Here is a 26,641-nt window from a genome sequence, read left to right on the forward strand (position 1 = left end):
CTGTAAATTTTCATCCCCAAAACTAACACCTGCATCATATCAGATCTGCTCGTTAGTCTGCATCTAAAAAGGAGTGATCACACCTTGGAGAGCTGTTGCACCAAGTGGACTGACATGAATCATGGCTCCAACACGAGAGATGTCAATTGAAACAAAGGAGAGGATTATCAAACTCTTAAAAGAGGGTAAATCATCACGCAATGTTGCAAAAGATGTTGGTTGTTCACAGTCAGCTGTGTCTAAACTCTGGACCAAATATAAACAACATGGGAAGGTTGTTAAAGGCAAACATACTGGTAGACCAAGGAAGACATCAAAGCATCAAGACAGAAAACTTAAAGCAATATGTCTCAAAAATCAAAAATGCACAACAAAACAAATGAGGAACGAATGGGAGGAAACTGGAGTCAACGTTTGTGACCGAACTGTAAGAAACCGCCTAAAGGAAATGGGATTTACATACAGAAAAGCTAAACAAAAGCCATTATTAACACCTAAACAGAAAAAAAATAAGGTTACAATGGGCTCAGGAAAAGCAATCATGGACTGTGGATGACTGGATGAAAGTCATATTCAGTGATGAATCTCGAATCTGCATTGGGCAAGGTGATGATGCTGGACCTTTTGTTTGGTGCCGTTCCAATGAGATTTATAAAGATGACTGCCTGAAGAGAACATGTAAATTTCCACAGTCATTGATGATATGGGGCTGCATGTCAGGTAAGGCACTGGGGAGATGGCTGTCATTACATCATCAATAAATGCACAAGTTTACGTTGATATTTTGGACAATTGAAAGGATGTTTGGGGATGATGAAATCATTTTTCAAGATGATAATGCATCTTGCCATAGAGCAAAAACTGTGAAAACGTTCCTTGCAAAAAGACACATAGGGTCAATGTCATGGCATAGGGTCAATGTCAACGAGCAGATCTGATTTGATGCAGGTGTTAGTTTGGGGATGAAAATTTACAGGGTGATTCCATAATTTATTCCTCAGAATTGAGTGATTCCATATTTTTTCCTCTGCTTGGTCTAAAAAAGTAACCGTTACTGACTGTCACAATCTTTTTTTCTTGATTTCTTATAGTGTTTCTTAAAGCCAGAAAGTTGCCATTTGAAATGACTTTAGTTTGTGTCATGTCTGTGATCTGCTTTTTTTCTACAAAATTAAACAACTGAATGAACATCATCCGAGGCCGGTGATTCCATAATTTTTGCCAGGGGTTGTACAAAGAGAACAAAAGCGGTCCAAGGATACTGCCCTGGGGCACACCAGTGGTCAGAGGAACTGTGGAGGAGGAGAGGTCATTAACCATCACCTTGAAAGTCCTGTTGGTCAAATAAGACTGAAACCACTCCAGGACAGTCCCCCGGAGGCCAACCTGCTGGGACAGATGTGTGAGGAGGATTGAGTGGTCCACAGTATCAAACGCAGTTATTAGATCCAACATCACCAGCAGCACAGGTTTCTTAGAGTCCAACGATAAAAGAATGTCATTTTGTACTTTTAAAAGAGCTGACTCAGTGCTATGTCGAGATCTAAAACCCGACTGAAATTGATCTAAAACAGAGTTGTGTTCTAAAAAAAATTGCAACTGATTAAATACAACTTTTTCTAAAACCTTAGATAAAAACGATAAGTTTGATACTGGTCTAAAATTAGATGAAACTGAGGGATCTAGGTTGGGCTTTTTAAGAAGAGGCCTAACTACAGCATGTTTAAAATGGCTGGAACTGTCCCGGAGCTGAGGCAGCTATTGATAAAAGAGAGCAAGCTCGGACCCACAGTGTTAAAAACCTCTTTAAAAACCTTTCCTGGAATAGTGTCCAATGAGCAGTAACTAGGTTTAATGCTCTGGACAGCCTTAGTGAGAAGTGTCAGAGTAACCTGCACCTTGGGGCAACTGTTTGTTGTGATTTGGCGCTATATAAATAAAATTGATTTGATTTGATTTGATTTAACCGGCTCAAAACTATTAAAAACAGCAGATGGTTCAGGTAGAGTGTAAAGGCTATTAAAAACCATGTTACAGTTTAAAATATTCTGTCTGACAGTGGCTACTTTCTCTATAAAAAACTTGAGACATTTTTCACATGTAGCCTGCGAAATGTCAGACAATATGGTGGGAGGGTTTAAAACTGACTTAATTGTGTCAAATAACACTCTCGGACAGTTAGAACTACTGGCTATGATACTTGACAGATATTGGGTTGTTGCCTCCTTCACAGCATTCTGATACTCTGTAAAGCTATCCCGAAGCATTTCCAAGAACACCTGAATCCTGTCCTTTCTCCATCTCCACTCAGCCTGTCTACAACGACGGCGTAAGGCACGGGTGGTGTCATTGAGCCATTGAGCTCTGGTTTGGGTTTGGTGGACCTGAATTTAAAAGGTGCCACAGTATCTAAAATATCAGAGCATGTGGTATGAGATGAACTCATCTGGACTAAGGGAGGAGGCCACATCCTCTGTGCAATAAAGTGCAGTGTCTCTTAAAGCAGCCTCAAAGTCCCCTACAGTCCAGGGGGTAATGGTACGGTGGGAGCATGCTGGTATGGAGGGCCTGGGGATATTGACAGGAGCTGTAAATTCAAAAATAACAGGAAGGTGATCTGAGATAGGAGCAACTGCTGTATTACTAAGGGCCAGGGAAAGTCCAGATCTACATATTGGTAGCTCAGCACCTTCCCATCTCTGGTTTTGTGAAATAAATAAATCCTTCTTTATTCTCTCCCCACACACAAAAACACCTGTCCTGCTCTCTGTCTGCTTCCAGATGATAGACTGGATCAAGCAAAGGTCTTTCCCTCTCCGTTACACTGCGTTACGCTGTGGAGGAAGCAGACACACTGACAGGTCCTTCTTTGTTCAGATTTCCAAACACATATTAACAGTCCTGCAGCCAATCTCAAATCCTGTCACATCATCATAGGAAAAGTTGATTGGAGAGGGGAAAACTTATACGCAAGTGCAAAAAATTATAGGCTGTTCATCTACAATGATCTCCAATGCTTTAAAATGGACAAAAAAAAAAAACAGAGACGCGTGGAAGAAAATGGAAAACAACCATTAAAATGGATAGAAGAATAACCAGAATGGCAAAGGCTCACCCACTGATCAGCTCCAGGATGATCAAAGACAGTCTGGAGTTACCTGTAAGTGCTGTGACAGTTAGAAGACGCCTGTGTGAAGCTAATTTATTTGCAAGAATCCCCCGCAAAGTCCCTCTGTTAAATAAAAGACGTGCAGAAGAGGTTACAATTTACCAAAGAACACATCAACTGGCCTAAAGAGAAAATGGAGAAATATTTTGTGGACTGATGAGAGTAAAATTGTTCTTTTTGGGGTCCAAGGGCAGCAGACAGTTTGTGAGACAACCCCCAAACTCTGAATTCAAGCCACAGTTCACAGTGAAGACAGTGAAGCATGGTGGTGCAAACATCATGATATGGGCATGTTTCTCCTACTATGGTGGTGGGCCTATATATCACATACCAGGTATCATGGATCAGTTTGGATATGTCAAAATACTTGAAGAGGTCATGTTGCCTTATGCTGAAGAGGACATGCCCTTGAAATGGGGTGTTTCAACAAGACAATGACCCCAAGCACACTAGTAAACGAGCAAAATCTTGGTTCCAAACCAACAACATTAATGCCTCGCAGATGTGAAGAAATCATGAAAAACTGTGGTTATACAACTAAATACTAGTTTAGTGATTCACAGGATTGCTAAAAAAGCAGTTTGAACATAATAGGTTTGAGTTTGTAGTGTCAACAGCAGATGCTATTATTATTGTGAACACCGCCTTTTCTACTTTTTTTTACTAATAGCCCAATTTCATAGCCTTAAGAGTGTGCATATCATGAATGCTTGGTCTTGTTGGATTTGTGAGAATCTACTGAATCTACTGGTACCTTGTTTCCCATGTAACAATAAGAAATATACTCAAAACCTGGATTAATCTTTTTAGTCACATAGCACTACTATTATTCTGAACACTACTGTATCTAGGAAGGAGGGTGGGGGGTGGGGAGGGGGGTACATGAAGGGAATAGAATTTCTAACTTGTGTTAGAAATCTAACTTGTGTTAGAAATTCTATTCCCTTCATGGCCACCCATGAAGAAATTTTTGTAGATGCTTCATATATTTTGAAAGGTATACACTACGTATCACGCAGGGGTGGTGACCAAGTGGTTAGTGCACTTGGTTTCAGTGTGGAAGGTTCTTAGTTCAAACCCCACTCGTACCATGTTTGTCCATATATCTGGAGTTACAACAGTAAGGGCCTTCAGCATAAAACTTGCGCCAGTTCAACATGCAGATCCACCTTGAATCTGCTGTAGTGACCCTGAGTGAAAACAAGGAAGCAGGTGAAGGGACTTGCTTTTTTGTACACTACACAGCATGTTACACTGGACATGGAGAAGTTTTGGACAGTCTGTTTCAGTTTCTTGACAAAGCTGAGGAGCTCTTGACTTTCATTCTGTAACATCAGAGGTCACATTCTATACTCAACAAAAATATAAACGCAACACTTTTGGTTTTGCTCCCATTTTGTATGAGATGAACTCAAAGATCTAAAACTTTTTCCACATACACAATATCACCATTCCCTCAAATATTGTTCACAAACCAGTCTAAATCTGTGATAGTGAGCACTTCTCCTTTGCTGAGATAATCCATCCCACCTCACAGGTGTGCCATATCAGGATGCTGATTAGACACCATGATTAGTGCACAGGTGTGCCTTAGACTGCCCACAATAAAAGGCCACTCTGAAAGGTGCAGTTTTGTTTTATTGGGGGGGGATACCAGTCAGTATCTGGTGTGACCACCATTTGCCTCATGCAGTGCAACACATCTCCTTCGCATCATCCGTGAAGAGAACACCTCTCCAACGTGCCAAACACCAGCGAATGTGAGCATTTGCCCACTCAAGTCGGTTACGACGACGAACTGGAGTCAGGTCGAGACCCCGATGAGGACGACGAGCATGCAGATGAGCTTCCCTGAGACGGTTTCTGACAGTTTGTGCAAAATTTCTTTGGTTATGCAAACCGATTGTTCCTGCAGCTGTCCGAGTGGCTGGTCTCAGACGATCTTGGAGGTGAACATGCTGGATGTGGAGGTCCTGGGCTGGTGTGGTTACACGTGGTCTGCGGTTGTGAGGCTGGTTGGATGTACTGCCAAATTCTCTGAAACGACTTTGGAGACGGCTTATGGTAGAGACATGAACATTCAATACATGAGCAACAGCTCTGGTTGACATTCCTGCTGTCAGCATGCCAATTGCACGCTCCCTCAAATCTTGCGACATCTGTGGCATTGTGCTGTGTGATAAAACTGCACCTTTCAGAGTGGCCTTTTATTGTGGACAGTCTAAGGCACACCTGTGCACTAATCATGGTGTCTAATCAGCATCTTGGTATGGCACACCTGTGAGGTGGGATGGATTATCTCAGCAAAGGAGAAGTGCTCACTATCACAGATTTAGACTGGTTTGTGAACAATATTTGAGAGAAATGTGATATTGTGTATGTGGAAAAAGTTTTAGATCTTTGAGTTCATCTCATACAAATGGGAGCAAAACCAAAAGTGTTGCGTTTAATTTTTGTTGAGTGTATAATCAAGTGTTTTGGAGCACAGCAAAGAGGGACATCTGAAGATAAATTCAGACTGCAAGAAACCAGTAGTAACTGTGCTCCATAGGTAGGAAAGTCCATCAAAGGCAGAAAACTATGGATCTGTAAGGTGAGCAAGCATTCTATGCTAGATACTGGAATGTCTGCTCACAGACAAGATCATGTCACATATAGAGAGAACTCTGTGAAATACAGAACATCAACATGGTTTCACTGCAGGGAGATTTTGTTTTTTTTAATATACTGAGACATTAGTGGAATGAACCAAATTGTAGGATAAAGGACTTGATGTGGATATTGTGTTGTTGAACCTCAGAAAAGCATTTAACACTGTACCCCACAAGAGACTACTGAGGAAGCTATAGCTGTACGGTATCAGAGGAAAGATCTTAATGTGGTTGGAGAGTTTTTTCACACAAAGAAGTAGGCTGTCAACATCAATGGCAGCATATCAAGATGGGTAGATATTATCAGCAACATTCCACAGGGTTTGGTCTTAGGACCCCTATTTCTCCTATTTGTGAATGAAATACTCAAGATAGTACAGACAACATCAAAATGTTCACAGATAACACCAAACTATGGAGGCTCAGGAAGGGCACTGAAGATACATGTAGACTTCAACAAAATTTAGACCAGCTAGGTAGATGGTCTTTGGATTGGTTCAGTGCTTCTAATTACGGGGATGCATATTGGGACCAAATAGCCAGCAGTAAGAGAAAACAGGAGTGAAATTTGAATTTCTGAAAAAAGAGAAAGACCTCAGAATTCAAATTAGTGACCTCAAGCCAACAGCCCAGCCCACGCAAGCTCTTAGATCAATAAAGAACACATTCACGGCCAACACCAAAGAAAGCTTTGATATTCTGAACAACATTTATGTATGTCAGACCACATTTTGAGTATTGTGTTCAAGCATGGAGACCATATTTGAAGAAAGATATCAACCATAGAAAGGGCAAAAAGATGTGCAATGAGATGGTGAAAGGATTAAACAACCATTTGAAACAAGGCTAGAAGAAGTGAGACATACTCTCAAACAGAGAAGAAGAAGAGACCTGACAGAACTGCACAAGGTGAAGGATTTTCTGCAGAAAGAACAAAGAATGCAAAAGCTACGAGGGCACAATAAGAAACTTATTAAACAGCTATGCTGAAACAAGCCCTCTTTGTCAATGCTAGAACTATCTCCATTTTCCAGAATGCTCTAGATCAACATTGGTTGAGAAATGGGCATCTAAAAGGCCTGTAGCCTAAAGAACACCTTCAGTGTAAAAGTAGGTGCCAACAATAACTCCACAGTGCAACTAGAGGGCACCTAGAGAGCTTCTAAGGCTAATTTCATCTAATTTTATGTTGAAATTTACAATGTATTATTTATTTGTATTTTTTCATATTATTAATGTATTTATTTCTACTTCCTGCCTGAATGTACATTAACAGATCCAAATCTGACATCACACATGCCCAACGGAATAATAATAAAAATAATGATGGCCTTACTGTCTTTGTATATACATACAATGAAATCTGTTCTCTACATTTAACCAGCCCAATTACAGTTAGACACAATCCAACCACTAGGGGCAGTGTGCAGCCACAATCCAGTGCCCAAAACAAGAGCCTAAATAAGTATATTTTTGATGGTGGGAGGAAACCGGAGGAAACCCATGCAGCCACGGGAAGAACATGCAAACTCCACACAGAAAGGCTCAGGGGGAAGCAATCCTGGAACCTTCTGACTGTGAGGTAATAGTGCTAACCGCTAAGACTCTGTGCTGCCATTTCACTTGTAAACTGTCAAACTGTAACTAATTGACATTGACAAAGAAACCCAATAGATGCCAGATGCCTTTGGGAGTCTAGAGTATCCAGGTTTGTCAAAATAAAAGCCTTCATGTCTGTACAGGAGCCGTCATTTGCATTCCCACCCTCATGTATGGCTGTGAATGCTGGGTAATGAACCACTGCCATCACATCCGGTCTTCAGGTTGCCATCACTGCATTCTGCTGTTAAACTGGTGTGACTGTGTGCCAAAACACATGTAAGGATCAATGGCAGAATTACATGGAAAGTGCTTTGGGACTTTCTTGATCCTATCCACATGAAAATGTTTTGGCCTGTGATACTAATTATACATAAGGTGACATAAGTATGAAAATTCACAGCAATATCCATGGGATAGAGATTTAAAATATTAAAATCTGAATATCCTCACATCTACAACCTCAAGATAATCTTGATAAAGACCTTCTCATGCCCTAAAACATATATTTATAGACTTAAATCAGGTTCATAACCTCTCCAGAAGCAAATACATGTAAAAAACGTGAAACAGCGGCCATTTGTGCTCAGTCACATTCAGAACATTAAGTGTTGTAATGAATCTTTAAAAACGGGTCAGATGTCCTGCTTATTAACCTCTGGCACTGAAGGTCACCAAAAAAATGTATGCCTTCAATTCAACACTGAAGAAGATGATTTTTTTTTCTTTTTTAAATGGGTGCGCAGGAAGAGACAACATCTTTGTTATGGGAACACTGGCTCCTCCCACTAGCACCGCCATCAAGTTCAAGTTATCAGTAAGTGTAGCCATAACAACCATAAATCAGCTGTCAGAACTTCAGGTTTCTCAGCTTGTTTGAAGAGTTCTGCAAAGAAGGTGACAAAAATGGATTACTGCATCTTTAACTTTTGTTCGAAAGACAGTGATGTAATTTACTCAAATCCATCCTAAATACAGAGTGAATATGTTGATGCAGTAATTTACCAAAAATAAATGCTTTGTTTTATTAGATGACTCAGTTGAAAGCTTTTTTTTGGTTAGTTATCAAGTAAAAATATTAACTGCTTGAGTTAAAGTTTCTTCAACTGAACTTAACATGTTTGTTTAGATTTCATTAAAAAGTTACTTTTAATTGCAGTAACTTATGAAATATATTGATTTTTTTTTTTTTTTTTTTTTTTTTTTTTTACAACTAAAACAACATTTAGATGCAGCTTTGTTGAGTATAATAAATACAAAAGAGCATAATGAAATATTTTTTCTTTATTCCATAGAATGCCCAACTGGTGAAGGTGACAAATATAGGCCTTAAAATGTAACACATTGTGTTACACATATTTCAGTATTTCTCAATGTTCTAAATATTTCTAACGAACATTAAGATGGAGCACATTGTGGTGGTTCTCTCTGGTGCTTTTAATCTTTAACACAGATCTCAGCTGTAATCAGATCTGTGCGTGTCTTTGCATCTGTGACCATCACTCAAACATTCTTCAGATCTTAGATGTTTCTGTGCCTCGATCTGTATCCACATCTCAGTCTGCGTTTTTTAAAATAACCACTGGGAAAAATCTTGAGTTTTGAAAATGTGCCAAATCTTAAATATTAAAAAGTGCCTTCTTTAATGTTCAACCTTTTTCTCTACCAAGCTTGTAAACATGACAACTCAAACTAGTTCAAATGTGCTCTGCTGTAACAACAACGCCACATCCACATTTCAAACTATCAGTCATGCAGAGAAAATGTTGCACAGGCTTCGAAACAGTCAAATCTGCAAACTAATTTCCATTCAATTTGTTATTTTTCTGTATAGTGGCAGTGCCAGGAAATTTTTGTTGGGGGGGCTGAGAGGGGGGCTGGGGTAAACGTTGGAGGGGCTCCACAAACTGTCGTTGAAATGAACAATATATAGTAAATTGCTTTATAAATACCAAGGTATATGTTTTAGTCACCCGTGCTCCTCTAAAATGTGGTATCAATGCACACACACATCACTTAGAATGATTGAAAGTTCTGTAAACTTGCACATAGGTATACAGACTGAATTCATTGAAATGGTGCTCAAGACAATGCATGGAATCAACCTTACACAAATCGTCTATATCAAAGATTTATTGCCAATTTAACACCGAGGTTTTGGTCAAACAACGATATACAGCTTCTGTATATTCTGTGTTAGTGCGCGGCTGCGGCCGACGTGCTTGATGAATTCCTGTGCAAAAAGTAGTTCCCAGATAATTGTCATATATTCCTGTGAGATAATAAGTATATTGCATCTAAATCAATTCTAAAATTTACCAGTAATAAAATTATAAAGATAAGTGAAGTTTCACGAATGGCCGTAATAAATATTTAGGAAACCTAAATTTTTGGAGTATGGAGTTAAATTTGTCTCATTACTTGCAAATGCACAGAGGGTGATTTACAAATATTCTTTAATTTGCACACGTGCTTTGTGACCCACAAACACAAATTTCTGATTTGTAACTTGTGTGTGGGTTTTTAAAAATAAATGTTTATTTGCAAAACTGAAAATTCTGTTTGTGAAGGGTGATTCAGCACTGGTGGATCACAAAACACACACATTCATCACTTTGCTCAATTACGCAATATTGAGACATTCTCAGCGCAAAACTGCAGTTGAGATCCACTATTATGTCAGTCGCTATTCACATTATTGGCAGATTTGTAGGGGGGGTTCTTGGCTCAGCTGCCACTGTTTCTGTATATTAGCATGGGGTTGGAAATTTGACCCCTGACCTTGATTGCTGTCCAATCCAAAACAAAGGCAAAGACATGTATAATATTTTCTGGCATATAAGTCACCACTGTTATAAAACTACATTTTGAAGAGGAAAAAACCTATACAGGTCACACTGTGGTTGTAAGTTGCATATTTTTCTGTATTTGGAAGTCACTTTGTAACACATGAACACAGGGGTGCTGAGAAGGGGAGATTAAGGAAAAGGATTCTAGGGGGCCATGATTGACAGAGGCCCAGAGAGGCCCCTAATACAATGATAATACTGACAAAATAATATGGGGGCGGGGGGGAGCAGCAAGATTTCTTTTCATGGGGCCCCTGCATGCACACCACAGTGTGTGCTGTTACTTAGCATAAGGACTTTAAATTCCAAAAATGAACAAGACGGACAAATAAATGTGTATTGGACACCATATTGGATGTTATTTGATGCAGACTGGACCAAAGAAATAATCAGATGGACATGAATTAGTGGCCCATAGAGCTGGAAACACCACAACAGAAATGTGTTAGTTTAGTATTTTCTTATCAGCTCTTAAATTTGGCCGTAGATGGCACACTGCTGCCTGCCCCAATTTAGAGAATGCTGAAGTACACACTCCTGAGCTACTGCGGAGATCCCAGTGGCTTTGGTCGGACCATCTGGAGGGAAGGATTCTCTGGCAGAGACCCGCTGCCATGATGGAGGTGATGACCTTCATTCTGGCCACATCAGACCAACCTGAGACCTCAAGTCAACTAGACGCAAGTTTCATCCACAAACAGCCCTGATATTCAACAAGCTTCCACTCAGTTTTAAGCACAAGGAAGGTTTGGGGGAGATGCACAGGAAGTGCTGTTTTGACAGTGAGGGAAGTCTTCTCTTGTCTGTGTGATTTATTTGACAGACAGAGCGAGGTGCAGCGCCGATAGGAATCTGTGCTAGGCGGCTGCTGAGGCGGAAGGCAGAGCGGGACAATAGATACGTGATAATATCGACATGGGAGAGGAGTCATGACACAAGAGCAGCTCTGCATCTGCCAGCGCCGAGATCAAAGCAGCAACACACCACAGCAGAACGCAGGCCACGCCCCCTCCGCCTCAATGCATAATTACGCCTGATGATTGCATGTACCCTCATCGTGAGGCTTTCAAAGGACTAAATCAGGCTGAAAATCATTCACAGAGGTGACGTGCATGCCTGCAATCTAAAGACTCAGACCAACAATGAATTTATTTGATTTATTGAAAATAAAATACTGATGATTGCAAGTCAGAGTTAAACAAATTCTTCCACCACTGATGCAATATGTTGCAAAGTAGCAGATTTCAAATATAACTACACAATTTGATATGGAGAAGTATTCACCAAATCCATCATGATGCAAAGATATCACTGTCCATTTGTTTAGTCAATCTAAAATCTCTGTGCTAAGACATGGGACATTTTTCCAATATTTCTTTTAACATGGTTTATTGGCATAATAACTCACCTATGGATGTGCATTTCTCAACAGCTTTGAGTTGCACCTGCAAGGTTTTCCACCAAAACTCTCCATCATATCGCCATCATTCCACATACATCATATGATATTAACAAAAACAACATTTACTCAAACCTCCCTTTAAGAAACATGTCGGGGATTATGCAAAGTGTTTGTTGGAAGTAATGTTGTTGTGCTTCCTCACAATGGGGTCTCAAGCGTATGCACCAGTTCTTGATTTGATACATCAAAGTGTTTCAGAGACACAACCTTACTTCCTATTTGGCAGCTTCATCAATGAATTAAATTTTTATGAAAATTTTGTTTTTACTTTTAATTTTTTGTTTCAATTTAGTTCTATTTTATTTTGAAGACTGAGCTAGAGCAATAGAACTAATGCACATTCGTGTGACAGCAAGCAGAGAGTGCGTGCATCAAGAACCCACTTGTGTAAGGCGTGTCTGAGTATTGAGTATATCCGAGTGCCACCGAGGCGAGGAGGTGACATGTATGCAGTCTCACTCCATGATCTTGCTCGAGTGTGGGTGCCGTGCATGAAAATGACAAGTGTGTCAGTTGAAAAATAGTACCTGCAGACACCTGCGCTGTGCTAAGATAGCACCCGATGACGCAAACCCGCAAAGAGCACTGTCAGCAGGGATGCAACCAGAGACAGTTTGTTCTGGCTTAGATCAAAATTGGCACCATAATCTGAACAGCAGGAACCTCACAGTTCCTCAGCACTCAGTATGCCTGCTGCTTAGCTCGTTTCTCCAACAACAACTAGAGACATTCTAGATGTTTTGATCTCAGTTTTTATGGTACTTTGTGGTAAATATTTCTTACTTTCTCTGTAGCCAAATTGTTCTTCTCCTCCACATCAACCAGGCTTGTGTGAGAACTCAGTCGTATACTGATGATACCCAATGCACTGATTTTGGCATCTGTTGTTCAGTCACCGCTTCCTCACAGCTGATAAATACCCTTGGGTCTAGACCCCCCGTTTCCATGAATCCATAAAGCTGTTTGTAACTGGCCTTTGTGTCATACTAGGAGAAGTCAGAATGGAAGGAGGTAGAGGAAGAAAAAACACGCCTTGCTCCCGTGGTGATCTGGCAGGTGATGAGAGCAGGAACACTACTGATTAATCCTGGTGGAAAGAAAACATCCTGCTGATATTAAGACCTTTTCTCCTCCATCTTTCTGCTGTCAGATCCCTCCGGGAAACCTCAGCCTTTGTGACATCGGTGATATCGGTGACCCAACAAAAGATAAATATTTAAGCCGATCTCTATTGTATCTTTGAACTGAAGAGTGAAAGGCTTTTAAGGAACTAAACAAGTTGACCTGACTCACACTACTTGAATACCCTGACCTGGATGACAGAGAATCTCCACAGACAAAATGAGGGATTTTATGTTGAATGTGATCTGGAACATATTTTGGATTCAGCATCCAGAAGATGTTTTAAGCATTCAGGAACATGTGGCCTTGGTGGAGGTGCACTCCCTCTTCTAGTTTAAAATACTGCAAGTAGCCTAAAAATGTATGATAAGAAATTTAAATATATTTGCTTAATCTGATAAATTTGATCCAATCACTGCAATTGATTTCCTATACATATGGATAAATGTATAAATCATTAAGTACCTTCCTGTGTTTTGCACTGCAAAAACTGTCCCTCTCAAAATAAGCCAAATAATCTGAAATCTAGCCAAATTGTCTTGTGTTAAGCAAAAAAAAAAAAAAAAAAAAAAATCTGCCAATGGGGTACGAAAAATGTACTTGGTTAGAATTCTCAAAACTAGCAAAATGTCTAGGCACTGAATAATCAAAATGTGCCTTAAAACTAAACAGAATTATTTTTTAAGATTAGCCTCTGTCTTAAAATAAGGAAAATAATCTTGTTTCTTTGCTTGGATGATTTGAAATCCATTGCCTTTCCTTATTACTGGTTAAATACAACGATATTAGCTGGAAAAAACTTATTAAGAAAAAGTGAGATACATTTTCCCAAAATAAGACATTTTTTCTTATGTGAAAAATGCTTGACAAGATTATTTTCTATTTAGACAAAAATTAGGTCAAATTTCCTTTAAAGGTCTTTTTTTACTTTTTATATATCAGTTTTTGCAGTGTGTCTTCTCATCACACATGCCTACTCTGTTTTTCAAAGTTGAAAAAGAAGTCAGCAGGCTACAGGGTTTTGTCCTATTCTGCTCTTTTTTATTTCTGGAATATCCTGCCTGCTGAGATAAAAGAGTCTGATTCTGAAGTCATTTTAATCCAGAGTTGAAACAAATGCTCTTTCCCTGAGCATTAATTTGTATATTATTGCCCTGCATGTCCATGAAGCAGTAAGCAGGATATTGTTTCCACCTTTGTGTGTGTAGCTTGTGTGTCCATGTGTCTTTCTGTCTGTGAACAAGATAACTCAGAAAACACTGGATAGATTTCTTTCAAACTTGGTGGGAATATTCCTTCGTTAGATGGGAATATTTTATCAGATATTCTATTCTGACCAGGTGGAGATGTCTGATCAAAGATCAAGGAAACCTTTGTCTGAATAACACCTATTTTTTAATAATAAATATTATATTATATTATTAGAATATTAATAAACATCACTGTAAAGCACTTTGAGCTTATTCAAACAGAAAAGCACTGCATAAACACAGTCCATTTACAATTTCTTGAATCTCTCACCAACCAAGAAGCCTAGATGGAGCTGCACGAGTGTGTGACTGGAGGTGGAGGTGCTCCCTCCCAAAAGAACACAGACTGTGGGATTACTGAGTGTGCGTACTCACACTCACCTGTACTGTTTCTGTTCTCTGCCAGCAGTACCAGGTCTGACAGCTGGAGACGGTGACCACCTGGGGACCCAGGACTTGGCGGCTCCGGTGTTCTTCAGATCCGTTGGCGGTGAGGGCCGTGTGGGATCCGGCTCGGTTCTGGACGGGCGTCTCCTATCCTCAAGCCTGCCCACACGTCACCCAACGTGTAATTGACTGTAGTTCCAAACTGGTTATTGTCTGTATTCCGTTGTGCACAATTTACAACATTAAATTGTTACTGTTTGGCTTATCCATTGCCCGTTCTTTTACGCCCCCTGTTGTGGGTCCGTGTTCCTACACTTTCACAACATTGGGTTTGTAATTAACGCTGACAATTTTTTATCGCACATTAACGCAGTTCTTTTTTTTTTTTTTTTTTGCTTTTTTAATTGTAAGAGTCTGTTGCTCACAGGCTTTTGTTTTGCAGATCTGTTGCTGACTGGTGAGGCACTCACAGGAACCGGTGTGATGAGTCCCTGACATCGGAAAATAAAAGAATTGGTGGATAAACCAACCAACATGGAGAAGGGCACAGAACTTTTACATGGCCATTTTCATTTGAAAGTGCTTCCAGACAGTATAGTCGACAGAACAAAAGCTATTTGCAGCCACTGCAAAGCTGCATTTGCTCATCAGCGAATTTGAGTCTTAAATATCAAATGCAACACACACAGCTGATGTCAGCAAATCATTCAACGAAACAAACTGCGGTACAAGGCTTCAGCAGACTACGTTAGATGCAGCTTGTGGGAGAACTAAAGATAAACAAAGGCAAGAGAAGCTTGCATATACTAGAGCGAAATGGATTGCTACAGACTGCAGGTCGGTTAGTGTTGTGGAGGACGTCGGGCTGAGACACATTCTGAGAATTGCAACAAATGATGGCAAGTATGAGATTCCCTCATAACGCACCATAAAGGGGAGGACTGCAAAAGCCACAACTTTACAATGTGCACCCACAGTTGCTCTCACTGGGGATGACTGGACATCACTGGATAACCACAATTTATTTTTATTTAATTGCAACTGCATAAACAAAATGCTGTTAAGTGTTTGCAGAACAAACATTATGGCACTTTTGGTCATATGGCAGAACACACACACTCACTCAGCTTCAACCGCTTGGTCCAGTTAAGGGTCGCTGGGGGCTGGAGTCAATCCCAGCTGTCATAGAGCGTGAGGCGGGGTTCACCCTGGACAGGGCGCCAGTCAAACAAACACAGACACACCCACTCGCACACCTACGGACAATTTAAAGTTTCCAATCCACCTAACTCACATGTCTTTGGATGTGGGAGGAAGCCGGAGCACCCGGAGAGAACCCACGCAAACACAGGGAGAACACGCAAACTCCACAGAGAAAGGCCACAGGTGGGAATCAAACCCAGGACCTTCTCGCTGTGAGGCAACAGTGCTAACCACTAAGCCTATGGCAGAACATTTAAAATAAAATTTTGCTATACACGACTTTTGAATTTGTTTTTGGATTTTGCGTATAACAATTTGATTAATCACGATTAATCATGGAAATCATGTGATTAATCGCAATTAAAAATTTTTATTGTTGCTCAGCTCTAATAAAAATATAAGGATAAAATGTTTAGATACTGATTGTAACATGCTAATATATGCATTTCTAGCTTGAATTAAATCAGGAATTGTATCAGGAACAGCGTGTGCGGGTCGTCTTTTGGCTCACCTATGATATCGAACCATCTCTGCTGCCGCGTCTCCGTCTTGATGATGCCCACCATGTGAGTGACTTTATCTGATTCCATCACGACAAAGGGGACATGGAGCTCATCAAATGTGATTGGCTCAGCGGACGGTGGCGAGCGGGCGACCCACTCAATGTCGAGTCGTGCTGTAGATGACCTGGAGGGGGCGCCCTGATCACTTGCTTTAATCTGGAAGTTAAACATGAATAATTAAACAGTTTGATGAGGTTTTTCATCAACTCACTGTTGGAGACGGTCTGAGTCCGTCTCTGCTCGTTCAGACACAACTTTTCAGTTGTGGCACAAAATGCAGGTCCCTCAAAAAGTCACTTTACTGACAAGTTTCTAGTTCCTCACATTCTGTTGAAGTCGCTTTGACATTTTTTAGTTTTGAATTGAATTGAATTTATTAGACACCCATGCAACAAAATTTCACTCATATACAACAACAAGACTGATAAACAATGTAGTCAAAGAAAAAAAGACTGAGAAAAAAATAAACAATGTACACGGTGCCTAAAGGTGTAGGCAGAAGCAAAGCTTAACGCCTACACTCCTCCATGAAATCAAATCAAACCAGCTGATTAAGTCTCATCAGTTTCACAAATCACTGTGATGACAATGATGGAGGATCTTCAGAGCCTGAGAGCAGGTGTTGTGGAAACACCTTTGAGGGCTTTTAGTTGGGATAATGTAACCTGACTAACAGAGCGGACGAGCTCAATCAGTACTTTAAATTTTACACACCTACTGCAGGGGCACATGCAAAGGAAGTAAACACATGCAAAGGAAGTAAAGATAAAGTAATCAAGGGATTCTGGAACATACAACCAATTTCATACAGTACTTACATGTATCTTGTCACATGTCCAAACCACACAATTCAATTGTTCACAATAATAGTAGCATCTGCTGCTGACACTACAAACTCAAAACTATTATGTTAAAACTGCTTTTTTAGTAATCCTGTGAATCACTAAACTAGTATTTTGTTGTATAACCACAGTTTTTCATGATTTCTTCACATCTGCGAGGCATTAATTTTGTTGGTTTGGAACCAAGATTTTGCTCATTTACTAGTGTGCTTGGGGTCATTGTCTTGTTGAAACACCCATTTCAAGGGCATGTCCTCTTCAGCATAAGGCAACATGACCTCTTCAACTATTTTGACAGATCCAAACTGATCCATGATACCTGGTATGCGATATATAGGCCCAACACCACAGTAGGAGAAACATGCCCATATCATGATGCTTGCACCACCATGCTTCACTGTCTTCACTGTGAACTGTGGCTTGAATTCAGAGTTTGGGGGTCGTCTCACAAACTGTCTGCGGCCCTTGGACCCAAAAAGAACAATTTTACTCTCATCAGTCCACAAAATATTCCTCCATTTCTCTTTAGGCCAGTTGATGTGTTCTTTGGCAGATTGTAACCTCTTCTGCACATGTCTTTTATTTAACAGAGGGACTTAAAATAAATTAGCTTCACACAGGCATCTTCTAACTGTCACAGCACTTACAGGTAACTCCAGACTGTCTTTGATCATCCTGGAGCTGATGAATGGGTGAGCCTTTGCCATTCTGGTTATTCTTCTATCCATTTTGATGGTTGTTTTCCATTTTCTTCCATGCGTCTGTTTTTTTTTTTGTCCATTTTAAAGCATTGGAGATCATTGTTGATGAACAGCCTATAATTTTTTGCACCTGCGTATAATTTTTCCCCTCTCCAATCAACTTTTTAATCAAACTACGCTGTTCTTCTGAACAATGTCTTGAACGTCCCATTTTCCTCAGGCTTTCAAAGAGAAAAGCATGTTCAACAGGTGCTGGCTTCATCCATGAATAGGGGACACCTGATTCACACCTGTTTGTTCCACAAAATTGACAAACTCACTGACTGAATGCCACACTACTATTATTGTGAACACCCCATTTTCTACTTTTTTTTTTTTACTAATAGCCCAATTTCATAGCCTTAAGAGTGTGCATATCATGAATGCTTGGTCTTGTTGGATTTGTGAGAATCTACTGAATCTACTGGTACCTTGTTTCCCATGTAACAATAAGAAATATACTCAAAACCTGGATTAATCTTTTAGTCACATAGCACTACTATTATTCTGAACACTACTGTAAGTCCCTTTGGCTGTTCCCTTGTTTTCACTCAGGGTTGCCACAGCAAATCTGCATGTTAATTTGGCACAAGTTTTATGCCGGATGCCCTTCCTGACACAACTCCACATTACATGGAGAAATCTTCTCCTGATTCTGTTTCACTGATTATCTCATTTCTTATTCTGTCAGAATGCAGTGTAATTATTAACCATGGATGAAACAATAATTAAATGTTTGAAATAGGAAATTGTGTTTTTGCTGTTATTTTCCATTTGTCTTTTTAATTGGCAGCGCGTGAACTCGCTTAGGTATGTGGAAACTCAAGGCATCCACTCCAAGTGGGTGATTAAATGTTATTTTGCACATACAGCCAATAAAACACTCAAAATCCTCATTTACATACTACTCTCTACATCAGGTTAACACCTGCTATCAACTGCACAATCACCCTTATAACTGTCTCCATCAAAAGTGCAAAACTTTGGATTGCCCACGCAATTTAGCACTCATTACTTGGCATTTTAGTAAATCAGGTTTTCTGTCTTAATCTGTAATAATCTTCAAACAAAACCCTTCTCTGTGTTTCAAGCTACCACTGTACTTCCTCCCTTCTGGTGCAGCACAGCGCAGTGTCATCTGCAAAAAGCATCAACTGGTGGGGGTCCCGGTCTTTTAAATCCCAAGAGTTAACACATGTATAAAAAGGTAAAAAAAAAAAAAGTAAGGCTTAAGAATCTGGTGAAATCCAGTCTATTTCATATATAAATGTTTACATGGACCAGCACCAACTCCTTTTAAAGAATTCATCCACATAAAAAGACTCACAGGGTACAAGATCTGACACAAGAGGTGACTGTGAGATTACTCATAGAAGGACCACCTTTGGTCAGAACATGTTATCCATTAAAGGTGGGCAAGCTTGGAACAACCTCCCAGTCACAATCAGGGAGAGAACCACTTTCACTACTTTCAAAGAACAACTGAAAGTTTGGTTACTGGCAAATCAGACATGCAACCATCTGTAGCCTAAAACACAATTCAACTGTGGAGGCACCATTCCAGTTTCTTTTTCAGTTATATGTACACAATACCCTTGCGTATTTCATTTTATTAAACGGTTTAGTAGTTTTTACACAATAAATTTGTGTATGACACGGTGTGCAATATCTACACTTGTGCATGTGCAAATGAGTGTATTGGGCAACGTGCAATACAACCTAGTACTGTAATGTACAATTACAACCATGCACTGAAGCACTTTTGCACTTAGCACTTGTCACTTTAATACAGTACTTTTGCACCGCAACACCCATCATGAAACTCTTTTGGTTCCTCCACCTGTCAGATGCTATTTAACTATCAATTATTGCTACTTCGAATTGTAAATATTTGTATGTATATTCTGTTTTAATTGTTTTTCAGTCATGATTAATTTATTTTGGTATGTTGTGTGGTCTTAGTCTGTTTCTATGTTACTGGGGCAATGGATGGAAATTAGCATCTTGCTATAATCCAGCATATTTACATGTACATGAGAAATCAATCCATCCTTCTTTTCTGGCTAAGACCGGTACCCATTTAGAGCTGGGTGAACTGGGACAGCTGTAGTGTATTGTCCAAACACAGGCAGCATAACCAGGAATCAAAACCAGCACTACACATTGATTGCCCAACTCCACTGAGGTTTCTACTTTACATTCTTGTACCTACCGTAAGAATAGTGTAGTTCCCAGGCCAGAAATTCCCATGTGCCATCACCATGCCTGTCACCGGGTTAATCTCGAACCCCTTGTCCTGGTTGTCTTGGAGCTTGTAGGTCACCATGGCGTTTGCGCCTTCGTCGTCATCATGGGCAAACATCCTGCACACTTCCTGTTTACCCATGTGGCGCCGCTGTTCTGGCAGCTTGATGTGGAAAAGTTTATCAGTAAACTTTGGTCTGTTGTCGTTCTCGTCCAGAACTTGAATCACAATGGTGGCGGTGGAGCGCAAAGGTGGTGAACCGTTATCTGAAACAATGACCTGATGAATAGAAAAGAGAATTAATAACTTTTTTAGTAATTACACAAATATTTTATCATTTCCACATTTTGAGTTGTTGTCAATGTCACAGCTCACAGTCCTTCTGGCTCAGACGTGACCCTGACATGTAAAACTCTTGGCATCTTTATATGATAATATGATATCTCATTACCATAAGATTATAAGATTATTGGAAAGGAGCAGAAGACCTTAAATTAGTTCTTCTGAAGCCATAAGATATTTGATTTTGACAAAGAAAAACAACTGTTTCTTAAGCTGTGAAATCAATTCAAGCTAAAGAAACTATCCCAGTGTGATGTCATGTTTCCTGCATGTGACTGTTTGTCCTCAACAAAGGCAGATTTTTCCAATAAGTGAATGTTGGCAGCTTTTTTTTATCTCACTGTGATGCAGTTCAAATAGAAATTATCTTATAAAAAAATTTATAAAAAACAAATATGAGTTACCTTTAACAATTTGTAGATCATCTCCTGACACAGACATACTCATTATTAGTGCTGCCATGTTACGAGATATGAACTCCTAATTACCTCCGCCAAAGAAGTTGGGCGGCTGTCGTGTTTGCGCCTTGTTTGTTTGTGAACAACCTGGAGTCCACAATTTTTCATATATCAATATAAAATTTTTACAGAGGATTCATATCCTGATAGGCAAGAAGTGATGTAATTTTCAAGGTCATAGGTCGAAGGTCAAAGTCAGGAAAAATCTTGGAATATTGGAAAAATCCCCATTTTTAACACTGAATGAATTTTCAAAAATTCATAACTGACTGGGAACTCAGAATGAGACAAATGGAACAAGAGCAATCCAAGAGTTCTGACGACCACCAATCCAGATCCGGATCACCTCGAAAATTAAGTGGAGTCTTCCATGCCCCAATATCTATCTATGGTGCAAATTTAGTGACAATCTGTGAAGTAGTTTTTTTTTTTTTTACACAATCCTTCAAAGCCTATATAAAGTGAACTCTTAATCCAGGATCCGGATCCAGATCCAGATTGCTTCCAAAATTTAATGGAGTCTTCCTTGGCTGAATATTTATCTGTGGTGAAAATTTCATCAAAATCCATGCAGTAGTTTTGACATAATCCTGCTAACAGGCAGACAAATAAATAAATAAATAAATGCCCATTATTTTATTACATCCATTCATTTGAAATTACAGTGAAAATTTCGTTAATTTGAGAGATGAAAACATTTTAATAACTTTGTGTTTGATTACCCGAGGCCAAAATATGGCCATCAGGTATTGTGAAGAATTTATGTTTGTCCATCCGTCCGTCCGCCTGTCTCTCTGCCTGTCTGTCTGTCTGTCTGTGCTCGGCATCAGTCCAGTCCTGCCAGGGTCTTCACATTCACAGGGAACATTCTTGGTACACAAACCTTGAAGATCAAAGATGGCGAAGCTTGGCCTATTTTAAGAGGTCAAAAGGTCACATCTGTTTCCTACCTTTATGCCCATACGGCCGAGGGTATTTTAGCATTGCATTATATTTTTTTATTTAATTAATTTTATTTATTTATTTTTGTCCAGCCACCAGGAACAACCTTCCACTGACGACATGTTGAATCTGTGACCGTTTGTTTTGCTCGTTGACGTGAAGAAGCTGAAGACGCCGTTTACAGGCCTCACCTCGATGCTGTGCTCTGGTTTCTCCTCACGATCCAATGGTGTGATCGTACTGATAACACCTGCAGAGACACGTAAACAGAGGAGCGGAAATCAGACGGTTAATTCCAAAAAAAAAAGACAAAGAACTTTGTCTCCAAAATCTCAAGGTGTAAAACATTTTCTGCCTTCCTCCACTCATTCACAAATGACTTCTTTTGTTTTTTCTGGTGTGATGAAAGTATCACTTGACCTTTCATCTAAACAAACTGAGTGAAGTATTTTCAGCTATTAGCAGCGCCACGCAGCCGCCATGCTAACGCTCCTGATGACAGCGTCTGGTTTTTATCCCCTTAAGACTCCAACAAGGACTCACAAACAGTTCCTGGTTCTTGCTGAGGTCAAGGATCAGGATTTATGTGGGTCTGAGCTCATTTCTAGCCTTAAAAAGGTTTATGTGTGGATTCTTTGGAAAACGACGGGTCACCAGGGGCAGATATAGCTTCAGGTGGGGTTGGGGGTTAATTTGTTTGTGTGTGGTGGATGCATGTTCCTGGTGGGGTGGGGTCGGGGGGAGGGGAGACATGGCCCCCCTAGTGAATTTTGAAATGACCCCCCCCAAAAAAGTCTAAGTCATCCTGCTAAACACACAATTGTTATTTTAAACACTGGAAATCTTCTGAGGACAGTGACTTCAGTAAAATAAGCAGAGCTGTGCACTGAAGTAACACTTTATGCAAGACCTTTCCCATATTTTAGTCATATATATATATATATATATATATATATATATATATATATATATATATATATATATATATATATATATATATATATTTTAGGGCTGGGCAACGGTTAAAAATTTTAATAGCGATTATTTGCATAATTTCCACAGTTAATTGCAATTAATAACATTGTTGTACACAAAATCCAAAAATGAATTCAAAAGTAGTGTATAGCACAATTTTACTTTAAATGTTCTGCAATATGAATGAAAGCATGGGCGGAGCCAAGCAGATGCTAGGGGTGCTAGAGCTCCCCCTGGATTTGTCATAGCACCCCCATAGCACCCCCAAGAAAATAATTCCTCATTTATTATTTTAATTTAATTTCATCCCATGTTTTTAAGGCCTTGTCTACACTGAAACTGAACTTCTCTTATACAATCTTTTTCTTTGTCATTTTCAAAAAGTGTTCCAGTCAATAAATGTCTCCGTTCTCACAGATCCAGTGAAACCATGTGAAAATGCTGTAGTACGCATGTCAGGCCTGTATGTACCGCTGTAACACTTCTACAAAAAGACGCTTGGCTAACAACGAAAGCTATAACTTTAGAAGTCGGCTCATGGATGAAATAAAGTCTTTTAATCTGACCTGTTCCCAGGATTCATCATCACAGATGAAAACTGTTCTCCACATGACGCCCTTGTTTTGGAAGATGACGTCTGGAAATGTGTTAATTCCTTATGATGGAAGTTACTTGTTAAGGGTTTTTAAAGGGGTTTTTAAGAAGTCCCTCAGTGTCAGTCTGCTCTGGGTGAGTTTCTCAACCTGCTTTGTCCCACCACCAAGAAGAAAAAAACAAAATATGCGAAATTACACTGTAAAATTACCCAGTGATGTCCAGTCGTCCCCAGTGAGAGCAACAGTGGGTGCATGTTGTAAAGTTGTGGCTTTTGCAGTCCTCTCCTTTATGGTTAGGGTTCTCAGAATGTCTCTCAGGCCGACTGCAGTCTGTAAAAATCCATTTTGCTGTCGCATTTGCGAGCTTGTCTTGCCTTTGTTTATCTCTAGTTCTCCCACAGACTTAATCTAACGTAGTCTGCCGAAGCCTCGCACCACAGTGTGTTTCGTTGAATAATTTGCTTGTATCAGCTGTGTGTGTGCTGCGTTTATGTGATATTTAAGACTCAAAGTACTCCGCTGATAAAAAAAACAAAAAACAACTAGGTTAACGTGCGATTAAAAAACTGTCTGCGTTAATTAATGCGTTAACGCGATAATAACGTGTTAACTTGGCCAGCCCTAATACACACACACACACACACATATGTGTGTGTTTGTGTATAACGTAAGTGTTTTTATTACATTTTCTATATATTCTGATTCCAGTTCAATGGTGGCATTATGTTTGAACCAGCACACCGTGAATGCCATTAATGGTTTTGAAAAGATTGCTAGCAAAGATGCCAGCATTTGTGCTTGAAGAAATCTGCCTCATCAATCCAAAGATGCTTTTAAGAAGAATTGTTTGTAACAATTCAAAATAGCAAAATAATTTCTGCCATAGGTTGCTAATTTTTTTCACTATTCTTGGTCTTAGTCTAATGTACTAAATAGTCATGATTAAATATGCATTTATTTATTTATTATTGCTGTGTGGTATTTCCAGTGTTTGTTGAAATCATTTGGCTGATTTGTTTGTCTCTCTCCAATTATATTACTTTTACAGTATTCACAACATTTTCGGCAAAAGCCTGTCCACAGAATTTTATTGCCCCTTTTTGCACATGACGTTGTTCATCGTGGCTTCTTGAGGACGTGACCTCCACCACTAATGCGGTCTTGGTGAGAATCAGCACTTTGAAATCCAATGTGACTCTGCCAGAAACCAGTGGATTGCTCCCTCAGAGCGTTGGACCAGTTTACTGGCCTGACTGAAGGAGTTCAAGTGTCTTGGCAACCTGCTCATGTGTGAGAAGGAAACTGAAAGCGAGATTGAAAGCAGTGATAACAGAGCAGCTTCCAAAGGTTGGAGTGAAGACGAGTTTGGAAGAAAAGCACGACACAAATTATGTTTGGTTATGAATGTTGTATAGTTCACTGTGAAAAACACGTAATCTTACCGAGCATATTTGTTTAATGTCAAGTCAAAATATCTGATCTACGCTCAACTACATTGTACTACCAGGAAATGAGATGAGGTGAGGCAGGTGTCATGGGTTGGCGGGGGGCATCACGTGTGGGGTCTAAGCCCCCGCAGAGGGTCAATCAGTCTTTTTACGATGGAAGAAGAGCAAACATGGCCTGCTGCAGAGGGCATTGCTCAGACAGGTGGAGCGCATTAGAAAGTGTGCTTTTATCATTAGTGCCAGTGCGGGAATGAGGAGCAAAGGCCGCTCTCTCACCCGCCGCCTGTTTTCACTCAGTCTTACTAAACTGCTGTCACAACCACCAGAAGATAAACTGTCGCTGGTGTGTCGAGGCCGCGTTTCTTTGTTTCTTCTCTCTGCCGTTCCGACACCATTAGCTTGTCTTCATTTGGTGCAATGAGTGTCCTCAAAAACTGTTTCCAGTTGGGCAGTGTGACATTTGTGATTAACATGTCGGAAAATATTAACATCGTCCAACTTCATCAGCCAGATTCAAGAGTAAATGCAAACTGAGTTGTGTGGAACAGCAGCTGTGAGAAAGGAAAATGTGAAACAAACTAATCCTCCCATGCAAAGAGAATATTTTTTTCTTCAAACCAATACTTTTTTGAGATTTGAGAATTTGCCATGAAAAGCTGGACTGAAATCTCTTCTTTATGCAAAGATTTGATGCAGAGTTCACATTTTGCACATCAATCAAGTAGACTGCACTCCATTTGATACTTAGTGAAACACAAATTTTACAAGAAAACTGCATTAACATGGACATTTCTTTAGAGTAAAGTCTGTTTTTTGTAGATTTATCAAGAATTCATCTGTAAAACAAGCAGCAGTGCCTTTGGTTTAAACTGACAGACTTATTTCTAACTACCGTATTAATTCGCACCTGTTAAAAAGGCCTCTTGAAGAGGAAAAACCCATATATAAGTTGCACTGGAATATAAGTCACATTTTTCTCGATTATCAGCTAATTAACTTGGTATTTTTGTGCATTGTTGAACTGTGCTTCTTAATTTTTATATGTTTTCTTTTATTATTGGAGTTTATATTGTTTAGTGCTTTGATTCCTGTGAACGTTCAATATAAATAGTTGCTGTAATTTTTATCTATCTATCTATCTATCTATCTATCTATCTATCTATCTATCTATCTATCTATCTATCTATCTATCTATCTATCTATCTATCTATCTATCTATCTATCTATCTATCTATCTATCTATCTATCTATCTATCTATCTATCTATCTATCTCAACAAATGAAAAAATGAATGTTGCATAAACATCTCATTTTCTGTATATTTAGTCCATCGTGAAACACCGTCAAACGCTGCAGAAACCAAAGCACCTTTCCCACCCACTGAAGGCGTGGAAGGACATATCTGTGTCAGGAACAGGAAGAAATGTGGAGCAACTTTTCATTATCCTCCTTCTTCTGTTCCAACATAAGACGTTATTACTGTTATAGGAAACACGTGTGTAAATGTGCACGCTGTAGCTGAGATGATTTTCGGTGATTTTGCTGGTATATGGCACACTCCGACTCCCTGCACAAACCTGTTGTTTGAGTGTTGCACAATTGGGACAACATGTTCAAATCAACAACTGAAAAACAGGAGTGGATTTTTTTTTCTCTTGACATCAGTACTTGTCAATAGCATTGAATGCAGTACTCACACTGTAAGTACACACACACACACACACACACACACACACACACACACACACACACACACACACACACACACACACACACACACACACACACACGCGCACGC

General features: G+C 39.7%; 1 protein-coding gene across 3 annotated transcripts in view; it reads right to left on the reverse strand.

The window, feature by feature from the left end:
- The window catches only part of fat2 (FAT atypical cadherin 2), a 177,651-nt gene that overhangs the window by 119,055 nt on the left and 31,955 nt on the right, over positions 1–26,641 (reverse strand). For all 3 annotated transcript variants that reach the window (XM_034182317.1, XM_034182316.1, XM_034182315.1), the window contains 3 exons: positions 22,016–22,074; positions 20,050–20,361; positions 16,204–16,411 (listed from right to left, as the gene is read on the reverse strand). In XM_034182317.1, coding sequence (XP_034038208.1) covers positions 16,204–16,411; positions 20,050–20,361; positions 22,016–22,074 — 579 coding nt within the window. The remainder of the gene's footprint in view (positions 1–16,203; positions 16,412–20,049; positions 20,362–22,015; positions 22,075–26,641) is intronic.

The sequence above is a fragment of the Thalassophryne amazonica genome, chromosome 11, assembly GCF_902500255.1.
Source record: "Thalassophryne amazonica chromosome 11, fThaAma1.1, whole genome shotgun sequence".
Taxonomy (NCBI): Eukaryota; Metazoa; Chordata; class Actinopteri; order Batrachoidiformes; family Batrachoididae; genus Thalassophryne; species Thalassophryne amazonica.